Source organism: Mandrillus leucophaeus, unplaced genomic scaffold (genome assembly GCF_000951045.1).
Source record: "Mandrillus leucophaeus isolate KB7577 unplaced genomic scaffold, Mleu.le_1.0 Scaffold151, whole genome shotgun sequence".
Lineage (NCBI taxonomy): Eukaryota > Metazoa > Chordata > Mammalia > Primates > Cercopithecidae > Mandrillus > Mandrillus leucophaeus.
Window position 1 is genome coordinate 1,688,425 of NW_012101488.1, and position 16,196 is coordinate 1,704,620.

General features: G+C 58.0%; 1 protein-coding gene across 6 annotated transcripts in view; it reads right to left on the minus strand.

Moving 5' to 3' along the window:
• The window catches only part of LOC105535869 (myotonin-protein kinase), a 21,668-nt gene extending 5,472 nt beyond the window's left edge, over positions 1–16,196 (minus strand). For 3 of the 6 annotated variants that reach the window (XM_011975122.1, XM_011975120.1, XM_011975121.1), the window contains exons 1-8: positions 6,355–7,177; positions 3,934–4,025; positions 3,595–3,678; positions 3,420–3,515; positions 2,641–2,789; positions 2,263–2,356; positions 1,805–2,011; positions 1,474–1,722 (exon numbers count right to left, since the gene is read on the minus strand). In XM_011975122.1, coding sequence (XP_011830512.1) covers positions 1,474–1,722; positions 1,805–2,011; positions 2,263–2,356; positions 2,641–2,789; positions 3,420–3,515; positions 3,595–3,678; positions 3,934–4,025; positions 6,355–6,514 — 1,131 coding nt within the window. In that variant the 5' untranslated portion in view covers positions 6,515–7,177. Of the gene's footprint in view, positions 1–1,458; positions 1,723–1,804; positions 2,012–2,262; positions 2,357–2,640; positions 2,790–3,419; positions 3,516–3,594; positions 3,679–3,933; positions 4,026–4,492; positions 4,552–6,354; positions 7,178–8,766; positions 8,842–9,719; positions 11,318–14,675; positions 14,859–16,084 lie in introns of those variants that run through there. The other 3 variants (XM_011975117.1, XM_011975118.1, XM_011975119.1) reach the window with 3 other exon arrangements.

A 16,196-nucleotide genomic window follows, 5' to 3' on the forward strand; every position in this document is an offset into this window, starting at 1 on the left:
TCCCAGTCTAGAGTATAGTGGCACGATCCCAGCTCACTGCAGACTCCGCCTCCCAGGTTCAAGCAATTCTCCTGCCTCAGCCTCCTGAGTAGCTGGGACAACAGGCACACACCACCAAGCCTGGCTAAATGTTGTATTTTTAGTAGACACAGGGTTTCACCATGTTGGCCAGGCTGGTCTTGAACTCCTGACCTCCAGTGACCTGTCTGCCTCAGCCTTCCAAAGTTCTGGGATTATAGGCGTGAACCATCTTGCCCAGCCTATTTCTTTTTTCTCTTTTTTTTGAGACAGAGTCTCACTCTGTCACCCAGACTGCAGTGCAGTGGCATGATCTTGGCTCACTGCAAACTCTGCCTCCCGGGTTCAAGCGATTCTCCTGCCTCAACTTCCCCAGTAGCTGGGATTACAGGCAACCACGACCACGCCCAGCGACTTTTCTTGTATTTTTAGTAGAGACAGGGTTTCACCATGTTGGCCAGGCTGGCCTCAAACTCCTGATCTCGTGATCCGCCCACCTCGGACTCCCAAAGTGCTGGAATTACAGGCATGTGCCACAGCGCCCGGCCGCAGCCCAGCCTATTTTAAAATTTCAATTTAATTTTATCTTATTTTTGAGACAGAGTCTCTCTCTGTTGCTCAGGCGGGAATACAGTGGCACAATCACAGCTCACTGCAGCCTTGACCTCCTGGGCTCAAGTGAGCCTCCCAGGTCGGCCTCCCTAGGAGCTGAGTATACAGGCATGCCACACCCAGCCAATTTTTTAAACATTTTTGTAGAGATAGGGTCTCACCACATTGCCCAGGCTGGTCTTGAACTCCTGGGCTCAAACAATCCACTCGCTTCGGCCTCCCAAAGTACTGGGGTTACAGGCGTGAGCCACGGCGCCTGGCCCCACTATTTTTTCTTGTATCCTGTTGCTTCCCTTCAGGGTACCTGCCACTCTCTCCATAATTCTCTAATTCTCTAGACTGCAAGTGGATGAGGGCAGGGACCAGAGATGATCTGGTCAGTGCTGGATCCCCAGTATTGTCCAGCAAAAGGGCACCCAGAGCCAAGCAAGCATTCCACGACAGCTCGTTACACGGTGAAGAGAGCCAGCCTGAGGGAGGAGGAGTCCTCTCCCGCTTCTCATCTCTCGAAGTCTCAGCTCAGATAGCTCCCCACTCCAGGAAGCCCTCCAGGACCTTCCTTGCTGAGTCAGGAGCCCCCCACCCCCTGCACTCCATTGTCTCAGCCCTGATCATTCTGGGGCTTCACTGTCTGAAGACTGGTCTGTGTTTCCCCACTGGACTAAAGTCTAGGTCACTGCTGGGTCCTCAGCACTAGATGGGCACACAGCAGGTGCTCTGGGGAATGAGTGGTTCAGGACCCCAGGAGGTAGGCACTGTCCTTACTCCAGCTTTATGGAGGGAGCATGGGGAGGTTCCCGCAGCCGAGCAGGGGCCGCAGGTACCTACCCCGCCCCCGCTCACCATGGCAGTGAGCCCGTCCTCCACCAAGTCGAAGTTGCATGTGTCAGTGGCACCTTCGAAATCCGGTGTAAAGGGGGGCATGCTGTCTCGGAGACCATCCCAGTCGAGGCCAAAGAAGAAGGGATGTGTCCGGAAGTCACCTGCTCCACCCCGGCCCAGCCGTGTCTCCGGGGGACACAGCAGACGCTGGATGAGGTCTTGAGCCTCCTCAGGGACCCCTTCGTCTGCCAGCGGCAGAGAGAGGTGCTCCTGCTCAGAGGGAGAGGGAGAGGAGGCGATAGTTGGGGAGCGCCTACCTGGAGAGGCCAGGGCTCCCTGGGGCCATGCTCACCTTGTAGTGGACGATCTTGCCGTAGGTCTCCGCCGTGGAATCCGCGTAGAAGGGCGTCTGCCCGTAGAACATTTCATAGGCGAACACACCCAGCGCCCACCAGTCACACTCTGGCCCATAGCTGCCTGTCCCAGGCCCACCGCCGACAGCCTGCAGGATCTCGGGGGACAGGTAGTCTGGGGTGCCCACAGCCACCAGTGACCGCACCTGGACCAAAAGGAGCAGAGCGAGGCTTGGGCCCACCCCTCTGGGCCCACCAGCTCTGGGCCCTCCTTCCAACCACTCCCCAAATGCTTAGCCTCTCCCTCTGCCTGCTCTAATGCTCCGCCACACAGATGCACACTTAGGCCTGGGTCACCTCCTCCTTCCCCCTCCAAATCCAGTCCTGCCCCCACACTCTGCACCTCCCATCCCTCATTAGCAGCCCGAGTTGCTCTGTGGCCAGGGCACTGGCTCACCGTTCCATCTGCCTGCAGCTTGAGACAGGAGCCGAAGTCGGCCAGGCGGATGTGGCCACAGCGGTCCAGCAGGATGTTGTCGGGTTTGATGTCCCTGCACCGAGGAAAGGAGAAGGGTGGGATAAGTGAACCTCCCTTCTGTGGTCCCACCAGGCTCTGCCCCTCTGGGCAGTGCCACCTGGGGCCCCACTTCCTTGGGTTCCACCCCTGTAGGGATTCTACAGTTCTGGACCCTACTCCCGGGCACGCCCCAGTGGGCCCCAACCAAGGAGGTCCCTCTCTAGGCCCTGGCCTCTCTGGGCTCTGACCTTCCAAGAACCCTGCCAGGGAACAAGCTTGCTATCCCCTCGCCCTAGCCCTCAGCCATGCCACACACACCTGTGCACGTAGCCGAGCCGGTGCACCGAATCTATGGCCATGACAATCTCCGCCAGGTAGAAGCGCGCCATCTCGGCCGGAATCCGCTCCCCAAACTTGCTCAGCAGTGTCAGCAGGTCCCCACCCACGTAATACTCCATGACCAGGTACTGAGAAGGGGTTCGTCATGGGTGGCTGGTAGTCCCGAGGCCCTGATCCATCACGGATGGCCGGGACAACCACTGCCAGAGACACCCCATCCCTGGGCAGAGACCTGCAGCCCCAGCCCAGAGATAACCACGGAGATCTGCCAGGCCAAATCAGAGACCACCTGCGGCCCCCGCCCCCTGCCCCTCGAAAAAAAACACAAACAAAAAACCTTTCCTGGAATGTCACTGGGCAGATTCACTCTCCCTGAGATGTTCTGGGAAAGAGAACTCATAGACCACTCAACACCCAGAGAATAGGTCCCAGACACTCCCTCCCTAGGCAGTGGCCCCGTTAGAATTTCTGAAGACCTATCCCATTCCAGGTAAGAGACCCCCCCCAACAGAGACATCTTTATATGAGTCCCCCAAAACACCCCAGAAAGGGGCACTGAGGGACACCATCCCCGTCCAAGATAAGGAAGGCCCCTCATCCACCTGACACACCCTCTTACTGCACACAGACTCTCCCACAGGCGTGGGAGACTTGTGGTGGGCAGCACCCCCAATCCTAGAGCTTCCTCTCCCCACCTCCTCATCCAGCGACAGCATGGGCTCTGTACCTCTTCCCAGTCACCCCAGCCCGGAGCTCACCAGGTAGTTCTCATCCTGGAAGGCGAAATGCAGCTGCGTGATCCACCGCCGGTCCCCATTCACCAACACGTCCCTCTCCTCACGGAAGCACGACACCTGCAGGGCACCCGGAGGAGCTGCAGCCGGAGAGAGGGCGCGGATCCTCAAAGCCCCCCACGCCCGCCCAGCCCCTCACCTCGCCCCTCTTCAGCATGTCCCACTTGTTCATGATCTTCATGGCGTACACCTGGCCCGTCTGCTTCATCTTCACCACCGCTACCTGAGGCCAAGACAGGCAGACAAGGTGGAGACGGCGGGAAAACAGAAGGGCTCGCCGAGACCCAACTCCACCCCCTTCTGCACCCAGTCGTGGCTCCGCCCCACCTGCCGCACCACGCCCATTGGTCCTAAGCCCCGCCTCCAGCCCAGCCCTAGGTTCTAAGGCTTGGTCATTCATCAATTTCTAAGGCCCCACCCCAACCCCTATGCCCCACCCACCACAAGTCAAGTCGGGCTCCCGACCAGTTGAGCTTACCTCACTGAACGCCCCGCGTCCGATCACCTTCAGAATCTCGAAGTCGTCCCTGTGCAGTCGGACCTCCTTAAGCCTCACCACGATGGGCTCCGCTGGGGGCGTGGTGGGGGAAAAGAACCGAGGGTCACCAGAAAAGGCACTGGAGACAAGGGGAAAAGCCCCACCTTCTGTCTCCCCTTCTCTCTGCCTCTCAGCTTCACCCTAGGACTGTCTGCTTCCCAAGAGCTTCCCCACATAAACACTGTGTAAGGTTCTAGGGACCCAAAACTGCCCTCCCATAGAGGCGAGATGCCTGGGAAGCCCTTTGCGGGACAGGGCATTGGACCAGAGGGCTCCAAGGGTGTGCAGGACGGTGAGGGTGGGGTAACAAAGTCCGCAGAAGGGCAGACCCTAAAGAACAAGGGGAGAAGGAAATAAGACCCAGTTCTTCCACCTTCCTGGGCTTCCAGTCCTCCACCCCGACTCCAGGTGACAGTTCAGGCGCAGCCAGGGCCCCACCCCCTCGTTCTCATGTAGAATGTCCTGGGTAATGGCCCAGACGTGGGGTTGTATCCAGTACCTCTAGATTCAGATACAGGTGGTTCTTGAACCACACTTTGGGAAACCCTGGATCTGGGGCTGGGGGAAGGAACAGGACAGGGAGACAAAGCCGGCATGGTCACACATCCTAGACTCAAGTGCACTGGTCCAGCCCATCTCTCAGTCCTCCAGGAGGAGGGCTTTAGTCCTACCCCTTATTTACAGATGACAATCAGGACTCTCAGAAGTCAAGGTCCTATGACTAGGAATGTTAAACAGGGCAGCTTGGGTGGGGGACCGGCTGGGGTGGAGGCTTGTGGCTCAGGGACCTTGGGGACAGGGAGGCCTGGACTCCCAGGGGTGGAAGAAGTGGAGGCAGGATGGAGAGGGATGGGTATGGGAGGAGAGGGAAGGAGAAGAGACAGTGGGTTCTGGAGGAGAGAGAGGGGTTTTGGGGGGTTCCAGGAGAGTGGGCCAGCAGGGACGAACCAGCCAGGGCTGAGGACGGGGGAGGGAGGAGAGAGCCAAGACATTGAGCCCTTTTAAGGCAGCAGGAACCCAGGCCCCCTCCCCCGCCCCAGGCCTGGCAGGGGAGGGGCCGCAAGATGCAGCTCGGGCCACAAAAGGAGTGCTCCTCCCTGGAGCGCCAGACCCCTACCCCGCCCGGTCTCAGTTTACCCTGCCAGCCCAACTTCATCCTCTGTTAAAGGGGGGCCAGGAGAGTCATTAGGGGCTGCGGGAGGTTGGGAGAAGGTTTTTCCAGAGGCTGAGTGCCTGGCCCTTCTTGGCCTCCGCCTTCCCATCTGTGAAATGGGAGGAGGAGGGAGAGGAACCAGACCTGGGTCACAAAGAGATGGACACAAGAGGAAGCAGGGGAAAGTGGAGAAAAAGGAAACAAGTGTCACATAGTTTGTCACACACAGACCAAAGACCAAGTGCCAGTCGCTGAGGGCCAGGCACGTGAGGGCCAGAGGGGCAGGGTGCTGGGAGTGAAAGAAACCAGTGACCAGTGAGCCCGAGTCCTGGGCTTGGGGAGGAGGTGGGCGGACAAGGCAGCTGGCAGAAGTGGAAGCATCCTCCTTCCAGCCCTGGCCCCAGGCCCTGGAAAGTCCTTGCAAGAAGGGGCTTTGTGGGGCAGCTGGAAGGTTGGAGGCCGTGGGCCAGGAGAACTAAAGGACGCAGGGAGCTGGGGTGGCGAGAATGGTGGCTGACCCACACGGCTCATAGGGACCGAGACTTTGGGGCTGGGGGTGGGGGTGGGTGCAGAACCTACAAAAGGAGGCACACCCAGAAGAACCCAAAGTTGTCCCTCCTGGATCACAGAGGAGGGGGCGCTGGTGGCGCCTGTCTGCAAAGCTGGTTCTCCCCCAGGGCCCGCGTGAGTCACCGCCCTCCCAGTGCCTGGGCACCTGTTGGGGCAGCTGGAGAGGCTGGCGCCGAACACCTGCCTGTCGGCTGCGCCCCTGGCAGCTGCCCCATGCTGGCCCTCCTGGCTTGCCCCGGGCTGCAGGAAACCAAGGGAGTGGGCCATAGAGCCCACTTTTGGGGAGAGGGTCCTAGGAGAGGGAGCTCCCAGCATGACACTGGCCCTGTCCCTGAGGCAGGGTGCAGAGAGGCCATGGGAGGCTGTTGGCAGTGTAGCCTGCTGTGACTCCTAAGCCATGGCTCTGAGTCATAGCCACCCTGGCCTCTGCTGACCTTACTCTGCCCCTCCAGGGTGGTGGCATAGGACAGAGAAATGTTGTCCCAGGACTCAGGTCCACGCTCTGAGCCCCAAGATGGGAGAATCTTCCCATGCCCATCCTGCCATCCTGCCCCCACAACAGCCAGGCCTCTGTGCCCAGACCTGTCTCCTGCCCCACCCCCACCCCATCTGCAGGAGCCCTGAGGGCAGGCACTCACCCCACTGCAAGAAGTCGGCCACGTACTTGTCCTGGGCCAGTTCGGAGGCACCCAGCTCCTGGTGGACGCCCAGGAGAAGGTCGAGCAGGGGCTCCAGCCCCAGGAAGCCGGGGTCCAACACCAGCTGCTGGAGCTGCCTCAGCCGCACCTCGGCTGACATGTTGGACAGGCAGCACCATGGCCCCTCCCCGGGCCGGGGGCTCGGGGTCCTCCTGTCACGGGGCCTGGCAGCCCCTGTCCAGACCCTGGAGCACTGGCTGCATGTCTGCCTGTCCCTGACTGTCCCCTGGGCCTCTCTGGCCACTTCTCTCTGCTGCTGAGGCCTCCTCCCCTTCTCCCCACCCCTTGGTCCAGCCCCCCTCCCGCCTCCCAGCCTTAACCCCTCACAAACCACCCCCCAAGCTCCCTCCTTCCAGGGCCCTTCAGAACCCTTCAGTGCTAGAGGGGATGGATGGAGAATCTCAGCTCTCACACTGTCACCCCAATAAAAAGGTAGAGCACAGAGGAAGCCACAGGTGTGATGGATTCCAAAAGGAACCTGCCCATTACTAAAAAGGGGCCAGTCGAGGCTGAGTGACCCAGTAGCAACCACCCCCTTGCTCCTGACAAGTTCCAGAGCTAGGCGCTGGGGGCTGGGGGCTGGGGGCTGAGGGCTGGGTAGGAGAAAGGGGCTGAGGCCTGGGAAGGGGGCGGGAGGCCAGGGCAGCTTCTTGGGTGACTCAGAGATGGATTCCGACTGGGACAGTTAAATTTAGCCCTCAGGCTCTCTGCTTTACACTTTTTTTTTTCCAGGAGGTGGGGAAGGGGTGGTGAGGAGAGGACCAGGAGGGGGCACCCTCAGAGCCTGAACAGGGGTGACCCGCTGCCCAAAGCCTGGGGGAGGCAAGTGGTGGAGCCAAGCCCTCCCCAGGCAAAGGAGACCCCAAAATAGCTCCTTGGCCCCTGGCCGGGAAGCCACATTCCTGCCCAGGCTGGGATTAGAAACAGAAACATTTCGGGGGGTGGAGGGTGGCGCGGGAAGACACTCCCTGTGGCTCCGAGAGCCAGGAGGGATCTAAGCTCTTCTTTCCAGTATGGACCATTCTCCAGAGTGGAAGTCGGGGCCTCCAGCTGGCCTGGGGTGCCTGGGCCTTGAGAGGGCCAGGCCTGAGAAACGAGGCAAGGACCAGGAGTCCCAGCTGGGCAGGGCTTGGGAAATGAGGTTCTGGGCAGTTTTGAGAATTTTAAAAACCCAATGAGGACTTTGATGAGGGGCCCTGGCCGAGAGCAGGATGCTCTTCCCCCCGAGGGCCCTGCTCCAGTCGCTGGTGTGGGTCACCAGCCGTGTGACTCGCAGATCCGTTCCCTCCCTGGGCTCCGGCTTTTCCTGCTATGAAAAGGGGTGGGAGGCGCTGGGCCAGGAGCAGGCCTGCACTCCTCCTCTGGGGAAAGTGGACTGCCTGGAACCGCAGAGCACACACACAGGTCCTCTACACCACCTCCTCCGAAGGGGACAGAGCCGCTGAGAAAACAGGGAACTTTAGTATAAATAAGAGGTCCTGGGGGAAGGGAAGAACCTGAGGGGCTTCCATAATTTAACACTCTTCAAAAGCACAGACAATAGCAAGGGCAGCTGGGGTGGGGGCCGGGTGAGGGCTGGACCACCCCCAGCCCTGCCCACTCAACTAAGGGGCACACTGCAGACCTGGGGCTCTTGTGGTGGGGTCGGGGAGTCTCTCCCCAGGAGTGACCAGTCACATGCTGGGGACAGGGATGAGGGTAACACTGATGTTTCAGAGGAAGAGGTCATTGTACTTGGCAGTGGGTGGGGGACAAGGCTGAGGCCACAAGGGCCATTACATTCCCCCAGTGTCTGGGCCAGTCTGGGGGGGCCCCCAAATTTTGTGCAGGTTGGAGGACCGGCGCAGTCCATCTGTCATAGTTAGTCTTGTTAATACGTTGATCCATGAGGTCAGCAGGGAGGGTTATGGCTAGGAGGCTGGGGGCATGGGGTAGGGGCCCGATATCCATGGCTTCACACCACTGTGCCGCTCGGGGAGTTGCCTGGTTGGGAGGAGATGCCCTGGGGAAGATGAGAGGGAGAGATGGGAGGGGTTAGAGACCACGTGGACTTCAGCCAGTGTCAAGGGGAGGGAGCCAGCCCAGAGTCCCCAAAGCTGCTGCCACCCTGGCCTTGCCCTTGGGTCCACCCCAGAGCCCCCAGAGGCCGCTGCTCTAGGTTGGGAATTTGCATCTTGGCTAGCTTCCTGTCCTGCCAGTCGGCACTTTCACTCAATAATCAAAGTCCTCGGCAGATTCTGAGTGAGATGATGGGGTAAGGGTAGGGGTGTGAGGCGAGGGGGAAACTGGGGCTCCCTTCTAACTTGGGAGGGACCCTGAGGTGCTGGGGAAAGAACTCAGGGACAGTCCTACCTCTACCACTGACTTGCTGGGTGACCTGGGCCAACTTCCTTCCCCTGTCTGGGCCTCGGTCTCCTCGTCTGTGAACTAGGGAGACAGAGGGGTCTCTTTTAGGACTCAACCAGACTCCCCAAATCCCACCGCTCTTGCCTCTGAGGCACTCAGACTGTACTCTCAAGTTCTAGGGACTCAGGACTCTACGATACCAAAACCGAGGATCTGAGGAACCAAACCACAGCCTCCAGGACCCTGGGCAGCTGAGTCCAAGCCCTAAGGAGCGGAGACACCCAAGACAAGCTCCGGACTGACAAGATGCCAGGCCTGCTTTTGCCTACTGTGACCTTTCCAACACCATAGCCCACCCAGGAGGCAAACGCATCCCCCCTCTGCCCATTCTACAGGCTCTAAGACTTAGGTGATAAGTTGGAGGTTAGAGAGAGCAGTGACTTGTCCGGGATCACACAGGGAGTGGGACTGGAACCCAGGCCTGGGATTCCCAGACTGTGCCTTCAGCAGGAGGCTCAGATCCTGAGTCCAGAACCAGCCTGGCAGCCATGCCCACAGGCTTGAGCTCGCCCCTAGAGTTTTGGCCTGAAGTACTCAAAAAAGTTTCACCATTTAAAAAACAGATGTTCAATAGAAATAGATTTTGGTTCCAGTGACAGGCAGTAAGACTTAGCCATGCGGGGCCCATCTGCTGCCCTTCAGACAGCCAGCCTTGGACGCCCCGTCTCCCAGCTGGCTCTCACACCCACCCCTCTCTCTGCTGCCTGCCACCTGGGGCTAGCCCCCCTCACTCTAAAATCTGAGAGGTCTTGTTCTGAGACACTAAGATTTCCATGGCTTCCCCTCACCCCACGAAGCCAGAGGCTGTGACAGCAACAAAGCCCTGTCTCTGCCAATGACTGCTTCTTCCCACCAAGGGTCCTGCCAGGTCCCCGGCAGGCTGGCATGGAGCCACTCACCGCCTTGCCCGGCCGGGCCCAGGTGCAGATGAGGCCCTCCTGGCAGGCAGTGATGATGCAGTCCTCCAGAAACAGGAGGACTGTGAGCCGCTCCTGGGCGATCTTCTTGCACACGAGGGGCTCCAGCAGGGGCACCTCATGGATGCGTGGGCACAGTGCGGTGCCCAGCACCTTGGCGGGGTCCAGGCGGCTGCGGGGAATAGGGCCGCTGGGCTTCTCCCCACTGCCACTGCCGCCGCTGCCACCCCGGCTGATGTTGCCCAGGCTGTGGTAGCGCTTGTGCTCCTTCTCGGCCCCCCGGTCCCGCCGCTCCTGCAATGTGAGCGTGGCGAAGCGGCCGATGCTGAATGGTGTGCCAGGCTCTGCTGCCACGCCCGGGCCGCCTGCCTTGCCCCCGCCCGCCGGGTGCGGGAGGCTGTTGGAGCGGGACAGCGAGCGAGGCAAGGGGCCCGGGCCAGGCTCGCCACCCCTCGAGCTGCTGGCGGCCGGTGGCGTGGTGCCAGGAGTGCCAGGCAGGGTGCGCGTGCGGGTCAGGGGCGGGTGCGGGTAGAGCACATCTTCAGTGAGGTCCCACAGACAGAATTGTGTGTCCTGGCCCGCTGAGCCAAAGCGGTAAGTGATGGAGCCAGCCTTGGGCAGTGGAGAGAGTGGGGCACCCCCGGCCGAGCCTGTGCCCGCAGCCTCGGGCTCCTCCTCCTCCTCCTCGCCACTCCGCTCCCCGTCAGCACCGGCTGCTGTCGTCGCCTCCTCTGCCCGTGTGGTGTAGGGGTCGAAGGCCACAGCGTTGACCCAGGACTTGTGGCCGTGGCCTCGAGCCACCACGCGGCCCTCAGTGAAGGACCACACGGTGACCAGGTCATCTTCACCACCTGTCACCACGTAACGGCCGTCGGGGCTCCAGCACACACACAGCAGGCCCCCAAAGTAGCTCTTCATGAGCCCTCGCAGGAGCATGGAGTCGAAGTGGAAGACGCGCAGGCAGCCATCCTGGCTCACACAGGCCAGGTGCCGGCCATCAGGCGAGAAGGCGAACTCGTTGAGGGGCCCCTCGCCCACCGCCCACTTGGCCAGCGGGTTGCGGGGCGCCTTGCTCTTGGCAGCATAGACAGAGAAGCCCTCGCCCTGCTTCAGCAGGCTGTACTGGGGTGGGGCCGAGGCGCACGGGTGGCTGACGTTGTATAGGTACAGGTGGCCACTGGCGTGTGATGCCAGGAACAGGCTCTCCGACTCAGGCAGCCACTTCAGATACGTCACCTTGGTCTTGTCGATCAGCCGCTGCCAGGGGAGACAGGGTGGGGTTGGGAGAAGGCAGTAAAACTCAGGCAGACCTTCTCCCCAACCTGAAGTCCCCAAGGCCATTGGACACGGCCCCGCCCACACAGCAGATGCCACACCAGGCCCAGGTCCTCCTCGACGAGAAGCTCCCAAACTGGGGAAGACAGATGGATACTGGGTCATGAAGACATGGGGGAACAGGGGCTGCTCCAAGGAGCCTCAATGTGTCATCTTTGGTGAGGGGACAGTCCTGCTTGCCATAGAATTGTCCTGTATCTCAGGGTCCCCAACCTCTGGGCCATGGAACAATAGTGGTCCGTGGCCTGTTAGGAACCGGCCATGCAGCAGAAGGTGAGCGGTGAGCGAGCAGGCATTACAGCCTGAGCCCGGCCTCCTACTGGAGCAGCGCACCATTTGATCCTCATAGGAGCGCGAACCCCACCATGAACTGCGCATGCGAGGGAGCTAGGTGTGCGCTCCTTACTAGAATCTAACACCTGATGATCAGAGGTGGAACGGTTTCATCCCAAAACCATCCCCCCAGCAGTTCGTGGAAAGACTGTCTTCCCTAAGCCGGTCCCTGGTGCCAAAAACGTTGGGGACCTCTGCTCTATCTACCTAACCCTCCCCCAATCTTTACTATGTCAGGCTTTAAGCAGGAAATTTCTTCACAGAAAGCCAGCTCCCCAAAGGAAGGGATCTTTGTTTGGTTCGCTGTTCTTTAAAGCAGTGCACACAGGAGGCGGCTTGAAGGTAATTCCTGGACAAATGAGTGACAACCCCCCATCCTGCTAGGTGCTTAGACAAAAAACCTCGGCACCTGCCCTTTTCCTCACATCCAATCCTTCCACAAATCCTGTGGGCTCAATCTTCAAAATACACCCCGAATCGGCCGGCATGGTGGCTCACGCCTGTACTTCCAGCACTTTGGGAGGGCAAGGCGGGTGGATCACAAAGTCAGGAGTTCCAGACCAGCCTGGCCAATATGGTGAAACCCTATCTCTTCTAAAAATACAAAAATTAGCCAGGCATGGTGGTGGGCGCCTGTAGTTCCAGCTACTCAGGAGGCTGAGGCAGGAGAATTGCTTGAACCCGGGAGGCGCAGGTTGCAGTGAGCAGAGACCATGCCACTGTACTCCAGCCTGGGCAACAGAGCGAGACTCCATCTCAAAAGAAAAAGAAAAAATACACCCAGAATCTGACCTCCTCTCACCATCCCATCCAGCCACCCCAAGCCTGCAATGTTGTGTGACTGGCCTCAGGCTCCACTGCCTGGGCCTGTCTGTCCTCTGCAGCAGCCACAGCAATGCTCTGTTAAGTATCAGTCAGCACCTGGCACTGTCCTGCTCTGAACGCTTAGCAGCCTCTCTCAAGCAGGGTTCCAGAGCCCAAGGCTCTAATGCCCTCAGGCAGTCAGCATATGCAACTAAGGAGCTGCTCTCCCAGGATGAGAGGCCTCCCATCCTTGGGAGAACTGAGCAAATAATCACTCCAGTCACTTCTGCCTTCCAGGGCTCAGCTGAGCCCCACCGAGAAAGGCTCCTCCACAGGTTTCCAACTAAGAGTAAGGCAAAGTCTCTCCACCGCCTTCCAGACTCCCCATGAGCCGGCCCCTCTGTTATTTCCTGGAACTCATCTACCATCCTCTCTCCCTCAGTAACTGCTCTGGCCACACGACTTCTGTGCTATCCTGCATTTGTCCTAGCTGGTCCCACTACTCAGAATGTCCTTCTTGGCTGGGTGTGGTGGCCCAGCCCTATAATCCCAGCACTTTGGGAGGCCAAGGCAGGAGAATCGCTTGAGCCCAGGAGTTCGAGACCAGTCTGGGCAACACAAAGAGACCCCATCTCTATGAAAAATACAAGCCAATTGTGGTGGTGCATGCCTGTAGTCGCCGCTCCTCAGGAGGCTGACATGGGAGGATTGCTTGAGCCTGGGAGGCGGAGGCTGCAGTGAACCAAGATCATATCACTGCACTTCAGCATGGACGACAGAGTGAGACCCTATCTTGAAAGAAAAAAAAAAAAAAAGATGCCCTTCCCCAGGCAACTTTTCTCACCTGCCTCCTTCAGGTCTTTATTTCAATATCACCTCTTAGTGAGGGCTTTCCTGACCACCCTATTAGACTCTTCAAGCTTCCCTCAGCCCCTTCCCCACTGTTTCTTCTAAACAGGCCTTAATCACCTGCTGACACATGAAGACTTAACTTGATTAACTGTCCATCTCCCCAGCTAGACTGAAAGCTCCAAAAGGGCAGGGCCTCCTGTCCAGGGCCCTGAGATGTGATATCCCTACTGCTGGGAACGGTGCCTGGCACAGAACGGATGCTCAAAAACTATTTGTGAATGGATGAGCTAATGAATTTTTAATCCGCTCACTATTCCGTTCACTCCCTTCAGCCATTCACTCATTCTGAGAATATTTATGGAACACCTCCTCTGGACCAGAGAGAATGAGACAGAAGCCAAGAGCAGTCCCTGCCCGCGGATAAGGTCGTTTACTGGTATCTCCTCGTAGGCCAAGTTGGCCCAGGACTGAGCAATCTCCATGTATGATTCTACAACAGCGGTTCTGCAAGGTAGGAACTGGAATCCCATTTTGCAGAGAAGGAGAAGTGAGGCTCAGAGAATGGTCACCTTCCCAAAGTCACACGGTGAGTAAGTGGTGCAGCAGGGCTTTGAATCCAAAGCCTCCAGAGCCCAGAACTCAAAGAGCAAAGGTATCAACTAAGTCCCAACTTATTTACTAGCCTCAATTCTCTAATCTGCAAAATGGGCAGCACACTTCTGCATCCACTGGTTGATGAAAACTCAAGGAGTGGCTAGGCGTGGTGGCTCACGCCTGTAATCCCAGCACTTTCGGAGGGCAAGGCAGGTGGATCACGAGGTCAGGTGTTTGAGACCAGTCTGGCTAACATGGTGAAACCCAGTCTCTACCAAAAATACAAAAATTAGCTAGGTATGATGGTGGGCACCTATAATTCCAGCTACTCAGGAGGCTGAGGCAGGGGAATTGCTTGAACTGGGGAGGCAGAGGTTGCAGTAAGCAGAGATTGTACCAATGCGCTCCAGCCTGGGTGACAGAGCAAGATTCTGCCTCAAAAAGGAAAAAAAAATTAAAAACAATAAAAATTACAATTACGATTAAAAAAAAAAACCGGGTATGGTGGCTCACGCCTGTAACAACAGCACTTTGGGAGGCCGAGGCAGGCGGATCATGAGGTCAGGAGATTGAGACCATCCTGGCTAACACGGTGAAACCCCGCCTCTACTAAAAATACAAAAAATTAGCTGGCCGTGGTGGTGGGCGCCTGTAGTCCCAGCTACTCGGGAGGCTGAGGCAGGAGAATGGTGTGAACCCGGGAGGTGGAGCTTGCAGTGAGCGGAGATCACGCCACTGCACTCCAGCCTGGGCGACAGAGTGAGACTCCGTCTCAAAAAAATAAATAAAATAAATAAATAAATAAATAAAACTCAAGGAGTAAAGTATTCAGCACAGGGGTAACACAGCATAGGGCCTGGGTACAGTGCAGCTGTCATTAGCTGCTGTCACCCCATTCTCATCTCTCCCTGGTCCTGCCCCTCTCAGGCCTACACTGGTCCCCAGGCAGCTGAAACCTAATGGCATATAGTGGGTAGGTGAGAAGGCAGAGCAGTTGGGGGTTCTGGGGGCTGCAATCACCTCCTCATTGAACAGCTTGCTGGTGTCCTTTTTGATGAGATCGAGGTACTGCACCTGACCCGCTGAGAAGCCCACCAGCAGGGAGATGGTCTCGGTGGCAGCAGTGAACTGGTTGAAATCGTGGCAGGTGGGCTGGGTGCCCTTGTAGATCCGCTTGTCAATTGGCTTGTTGAGGTCAATGGACTTGAGGGGTGGGAGAAAAGGAGTTAATGGTGTATGCCACTGAGGGGAAGGAAAAGGATGTTGAGGTTGGGGGAAACCACTAAGAGGAAGCAGGGTTAGAACCCAGAGGGAAGTGGGGAGGTGAGTAGGTGGATTGGGAAGGAGGGGGCAACCACAGACGGGAAGGGGACCTAAATCACAGACGGAATAGCAAAAAAGATAGTAAGGATCCCCCTTGACCACAGTGCCTCCCCCAAGTTGGGTCACCCCTAATTCAGAGACACCCTTGTCCACAACTTCAGGGTTCTGGGGCCACACAGTTCCTGAGCTCTGATTCCTTTTAGCCCCACCACTCCACCCTATAACCTCAGCAACTCCCTTAGGACATAGTACCACACTATTTCAAGACCCCCAAACCTCAAGGTCACCCAAATTCCCAGGACTCTAAAGCCTAACATCCTAGTATTCGCTTCACTTTGGAATCCCTATACCGCCACAGTTCAGGGACCCATCAAAACTCACAGTCTCCCACATTTTAGGCCCATTTACTACCTCAGGGATCTGAGGATCCCCATCATTTCTGGGGCCACCATAAGTTTCCCAAGGTTCTCACCACATCGCTTTAGAGATGCCCTGAATCACACTTGCAGATTCGCCTGCCAGAGCTTCTCATCCCCTTGAGAGCTCCCATCAGCTTCCAGACGCTTATCTCCTCCAGGACCCTCATGACCTCCAGACCCCAATTTTCTCTAGGATCCCATTCAGCTTCTGGATCCCCTATTACCTTCAAGGCATCCATCACTTCTAGACTTCTCCACATTCCTGGGCTCAATTTCAAGCCCCTCTCCAACACCTCCAGAATGCAATACTGGGTTCTCCATCACCTCTGAGCTTGCATCACCTCATGATTCCCCATTACCTGCAGAATACCTGCCACCCCAGAACCCGGGGGATCCCACCTCATCTCAGATACCCCATCATGTCCAATACTCGCCATCCCAGAACCCTTACGCATAACGGGGGTAAAGGGGATTTCCCCCATCACCTCAAAGATGCCTGCCCAGCACCCCGCGGGCCTCCCATCGTATTTCAGAATCTTGTACTCCCTCCAATGCTGTTGCCCCAGGACGTCCATCACATTTAGGATGCCTATCTCAGGGCCCTATATCAATTCAGGCACCCTCCTATCAGTTCTCTGGAAAGTCCATCCTTTCAGCACCCAGGGCCCCACGATGCAGGCCGCTCACCCGTTGGCTCCCACGGCGGCAGCAGCCTGGGTAGAAATAGAGCTCACGGCCCAAGTTGAAACAGACGCGGTCTCCCCCCGAGCCCAGCCCCGCGGGCGTGGCGGGCGGCTCC